Genomic DNA, 5,813 nt, shown 5'->3' on the forward strand with positions numbered 1-5,813 from the left:
AAGGCAAATCAGAGTAATGCGACCTTCCTCCTGATGTGCTAGTTTTACAGAGGCAATTCCAGGTCATATGTTTTATGGATGCCAGACACGCATCCTTCATTATGACCTCATAAACGCCAGTTTAAATAGACTTGTTTTGCAGAAATGGACAAACAGGAACTCAGGATTAATGAAAACCACTTTGCAAACACTTCTTAAAATGTAATGTTCAACTTCCACCAAGTCTGTTAGAATAAATTAAGTGATAAATGAGGTGAACTTTATACTACAATACCAGCAATAAATTCAATTACATTTAGCATACACTCTTAGAATAAAAGATTATATTTAAAATCTTAAAGGGTTCTGTCAGCTGCTTCATAAGGTGTTCCCATGATCATTTTACAGATTTAGTTATAATTAATTCCTTTTTGTTTTAATTAGTTACATTTTATCAATTAAACAGCTCATAAAAATACGTTATCACTAAAAATAAATTGAAATAATCTATTAAACATGAAAATATTATGCAATCATATTAGTAATTTCTCTCTATTGAACCGTTTTGGCATTGAGTCAAGAACCCTGGTAGAACGCCATTGAACCTATTGCATGAGTGTGTTTTATATATGACCTCAAAGTGAGGTGAACATACACACACACATATGTACTGGTTTTCTGCACATACACGTGACTGGCATGCTCTCTAGAGCCTTTCCCACTGTTACAAGGCCCTATGAGTAAGGCAGCTGCCATATTTTGTTGTGATAAATAACAATCGTGCAATTGCTCCACTGAAATGACATTGAAAAAAAAAAAAAATGCTAAAGCCAGGCCATCTGCACTCCTCCCAAGGTCTTATGGGAATTGGACAACCCCGGGTACAAAACTGGACCCTCCAGGCTTGTCACATCTATGAGGGGACGAATGATTGGAGCTTCACCAGACAGTAATCTCCAAAACAAGATTAAAGCTTACTAAATTCTGACTTAAGATTAACATTTGCCTATTCTACAGGATCTTCAGATGCATCACATCTGTCTGAGTGTATTTGCACAAAGAGAGATGAAAGATTTTGACGGGTAAGTTGTCCATTTGAGCCTTTAAGGTGAAGCACTGAGATTGAGCTGTTCAGTATATTGCTGTCATTTGAGTTAATTAGTCTATTAGAGGATTACATGTTTTGCAAATTTAAGAAACATTTAAAGTGCATTGTCATGGTCAAAGAAATACTTTAAAAAACACCAAAATCATGATTGGGATTTAATTAGTTAAAACAGACCTTTGATGAATAATGCTTTATTGTATACAAAACTGTGCAAAAGAATAATAGTCTGAATAAATAATAAATCAATCTCTGAACATCAACCATAGTTTGGTATACAGTATGTGTTGGCCCATTTGTGTCAAGAGAAACAAACTATGCATATGAATACACTGATGAGAAATGCATTTGTCTTGTATGGCACACCCTTCTAGCACTATATATATATATATGTTTTATTACATAAGCCTTTAACAATTAACCCTATAATAATTTGTACTTTAGCCCCCTAGTGTTTACATTGATCCTTTACATAAGTATCAGTTCTTGTTGAGTGTATTTTATATGCACATTTTATTGAAGCCACGCAATATCTTGAGTGAATATCTTGTCAGTATCAATAAAAAAATAAACAAAAGCAAATCAATATCCTACAGAAGCATCCATGTTACAAGTATGTATAAAGACCTCAATGCAGATATTTGGGACTTTCATGATTAAATTCAAATGCATGGTGAAATCTTGTGACAATGAAAAGTCATGCAACGTTTAGAATAGATCTCACACTCAACAAAACAGGTGACACGAGGATAGCAGCAGATGCCACTCAACAGGTGGTTATGAAGGCATTAATAGGCACCTGTGGCCTAATGGTTGGAGATTTAGGCTGATGATAAAAACATTTTGATTACAAAGAATGATCCATATCCACAAGGTGTCTTTAAGAAAGACACTTAACCTCAAGTTGATCCATGGAGATTGAAAAAGCTGGCAGGTTAGGTGGCCTAGCTGGCCTAAGGTGGACCTTGGACCAGCAATAAACCAGCTATTTTTATAAGCTAGTATATGGAACATTATAGCTACGCCAGCTAATAACCAGCTTGCTCTATGTAATGCCCAGATACTAGCTTAAGGGGCCAGTTATAAATACAGTAGCTGCACGTAAATTGGGCTATGATCAGTAAGTAATTAGGTTTGTTTGACTATTTCCTCATTGAGTTTCCCCCCATTTACAGTGTTTTCACTCACAGTTTTTTTGGGCGCAGTGTTCAAATGAGCGGATATGAGCAGCTGATACGCACGACTTCTAAACTTTTGGTCTCTCACACCATATATAATAACATTCCAGCAACTGTTCGTGGTCAAAATCCAAAAGGAAAAAAAGGAAAAAGTGCACCATTCGTTTCCCAACACATTCCCAACTACAAACACAGCGATGGGAGTGAAAGAAGCAGTGAAAGCCAACGTCAGAGTGCCTATAGTCTTGGCAGCCTTGATGTCAGAGAAGGTTGGTTTGGTTGCGCTTTGATTCTCTGTCTCAGCGAGATGTTTCCTTCTTTTTGAATGCTGGCGGATTGTGGTGAGCGATATTATATTGATGACAACAGTACCTCCGAGCAGCGTAAAGTCAAAAGCAGGGAAGAGTAAGAGAATCTTCCAAGCCTGGGATGGGAATTCTGCGCTTCCCAGCGCGTAATTGCACATGCGGCTGCAAGGATTGTATTCCAGCGCGATTGCACTGCTGAAAACCATTGGAGATATTGCCAGGAAAAAACTGCCCATCCAGGAAAAAACTATTAGTATGCTTGTTCTTTTTTTAGTTATGACAGATTCCTTGTGCAGTGGCTTCAAAACGGCAATGCTCCTTTCAATGGTAAGGAGAAAAATGGTTGTAATGGAGACTAAAGTGCATCCCGCAAACACAGGTCCGATGAAACTGCACGGGTGGAAAGGTGTGGTTTGGGAATTGCGCGCTGTCCACTCCGGCATTGAATTGTAGATCATGAGGGATATCTCAACGTAAACCGAAACGGGTACCACAAAAATTCCCACAGCCAGGTCTGCCACGGCCAGTGAGGCTTTTAAGTAACCCTGTGGAGTGTGGAAGTGTTTAGTTCCAACGATCACTGCTAATGTCAAGATGTTTCCGAAGAGTATGGCAAGTATCAGTGATATCATGAAGACCACCATGAGTATCTTATTGGTACACACACTGCAGTTTGCGAGCTCTGGCATCCTTGTTCAGCTGCGCGTAAAAATCCTGTCAGTAGCACAATGGTATTTCTCCTCTTGGCTCGGAGGCAAGGCACGGCAACCTACGCATGGTGCTGTGTCCAAACTGAGAAATTCACTCCTGCCAAGAGCAATGATATAATGATGAATATAACGTTATGAATAAATGGGAAAGAAGGGGATATTTATTCCACAAAAATGGTGCATTTATAAGGTCCTCTTGGTGTAGTAGTAATGGACATTGTGAATGAAAGTCAAATAGTGTTCTCTCTTTGTTATTTTTGGATCTTAGTGTACATTTAACGTCTGGTTGAAGAAGTTATGGATCAGATGCATCAACCTTATTGTAACTAGCCCAAATAATTTAAATATTTGCCTGATAGAATGTTTAAAATAAAATTACATTAAAACCAGCCTTTTAAAATGGAAAAGCTACCCATTTGTCGAAATGAGCCAAAGACGCTCACAAAATGTACCCTGGGAAAAAAAAACACTATAGGCTAAACACGATTAGAGTAAAAGAGTAAAGACCATTTGCGAGAGCAATTAATATAGGCTAGATATGCGAGTAGTGCATATGGCATTGTAATGAGGTAGAGCTGTTGTGAACATACCTTAAAAGGAAAATCCAACTTCTCCTCGTCTTTCAGCACTTTTGAGAAAATATTCTGTAGGAGTCCGGAATATTCTGTCAAGACTTCTTTTTTTTTCTTCTTTTTTTATCTTTTCACAATTTAGGCTATAGCCTAAGCAACTTATAAGCGAGAACTTAGCCCTAGTTTTGCATTTTGATAAATGGGCAAATGTCCTCTGCAATCCCCTTTCTCTGACTGCTCTTTACATTCCGCGTGTGCACGAACAGCGTTGAGCGCGTGCAGTAATGCCAGTCTGACGCGCACTGCTGCAGTCACTGGATTTCCCAATGGCTATTGTTTACTTTTCCCACAATTAGCCTACTATGCGGCATAAGCATTAGGGAAGCTATAAAATGATCAATCATCATGAGTAATCAACCAATGACTCAGTTAGAGCACCATACCATAGCCACAAATAAACTGTCAATGACGTGGTGTACAAGAACATCATTTAATTGCAACTAAATGCAATGAACAAAGTGACACCTAAGATACATGATAAAACCAAAATAAACGTTTTATTATGGAACTGTCTGCATCCTAATAAGACAGGGGTGTATACCTGGCACCTGGGGGCAGCAGAGAGTTTCAATGCAAATTGCATTTCAATATTAAAGGTGGATCAAATGAGAACCCTAAAATTATCTTAAGAACTAAATATGCCATCTGATCTCTTAATTATAGTTTATATATATATATATATTAATTCTTATGGTTAAATTCATTTCTGACCAAACAGTGAAGCAATAGAAAATAGCCTACTGCATTAAACATGTTTAATTAATATGAATGTATAAAATATGTTGATGTATTAATATATATATATATATATATATATATATATATATATATATATATATATATATTATATCATCAATATTAATTAATATAATATAATGATATTAATAAGATAATTATATTAATTTATAATTTAAAGTTAAACATAGGCTACTGTCATTTCTTCAGATCACACCATAAATAACCTGAAACCTAATTGATAACAATAAAAATGAAAAGTTATAATCTTTAAAACAAACAGAGCTGTGCAATGTCCTCAACAGTCAGGCTGCTCCATGACGTCCAAACTGCTGTCAGTGTTATAATCAGCAAAACAGTTTCAGTGAGGTACGGGTATCACGTTTAGATGACAATGTTTTTCTCTGTTGGAAATACAGTGAATGGCCTTAATATAGATGTGCTGAATCACCAGCGGCCACTTCCCTCACACAACACATGAAAACATTCTTGGGATTCTTTGGTACAATGAAAACAGAGAAATGCTTGCTGCCACTTTTGGTGTTTACTAGACTGAAGTACTTAGTCCACACTTATGCACCACAATATAATATACATTTATGCTTTTCAGTCTTTTTGAAAAAAAAAAAAAATGCAATGAGAAAAATGTTCATGTTTACATATTTACAGGTCTTTATATGTAAATGAATAAAGGTGGGTCTGGCTGATATTTATAGAATATCCTTTAGAAATAAAACGGCCTGAAGACAATAGAATGGTTGCAAAACACTGCAAAATATGGCATTACCCACTTAACGATGGAAATAAGACAACTTTTTTGTTGTGTTTGTTGTTTTGCATGGTCATTCATGTCAACTTACCTGAGAAAGACCATGTGTGTTTGCAGCAAACCTAAATAAAAAATAGTCATTGTCATCATAACCCAATAGCCCAGTTGTAAAACTAAAGATTATTCCTTTACAACTTTTTATCAGTTGGGACTACTTTTACTACTCAACTTGGTTATTGATTACCACACACACTAACCCACATCTGCGGTGTATTCCTAAGAAACATAGGCTAAGTTAATGTTTACAGCGAGTAAGAAAAGTGAAAGGAGCTACAGGAACACTCGACAACGTTAAATACAAGGCTCAGTATTTATCCAGATTAGTCCCTGCCCCTTC

The 5,813-nt window shown here is 36.6% G+C and overlaps 1 protein-coding gene across 1 annotated transcript; it reads right to left on the bottom strand.

Moving 5' to 3' along the window:
• Positions 1-1,271: 1,271 nt before the first annotated feature.
• LOC311067789 (RYamide receptor) lies at positions 1,272-3,994 on the bottom strand. Its single transcript, XM_084089882.1, has 2 exons — positions 3,871-3,994; positions 1,272-3,377 (listed from the first exon to the last, which is right to left on the bottom strand). Exon 2 carries the CDS (start codon positions 3,257-3,259, stop codon positions 2,213-2,215), a length of 1,047 nt encoding a protein of 348 aa, XP_083946008.1. The 5' UTR covers positions 3,260-3,377; positions 3,871-3,994; the 3' UTR covers positions 1,272-2,212.
• Positions 3,995-5,813: the final 1,819 nt, after the last annotated feature.

This window comes from Abramis brama (assembly GCF_963993115.1).
Source record: "Abramis brama genome assembly, chromosome: 17".
In the NCBI taxonomy this organism is placed as follows: domain Eukaryota; kingdom Metazoa; phylum Chordata; class Actinopteri; order Cypriniformes; family Leuciscidae; genus Abramis; species Abramis brama.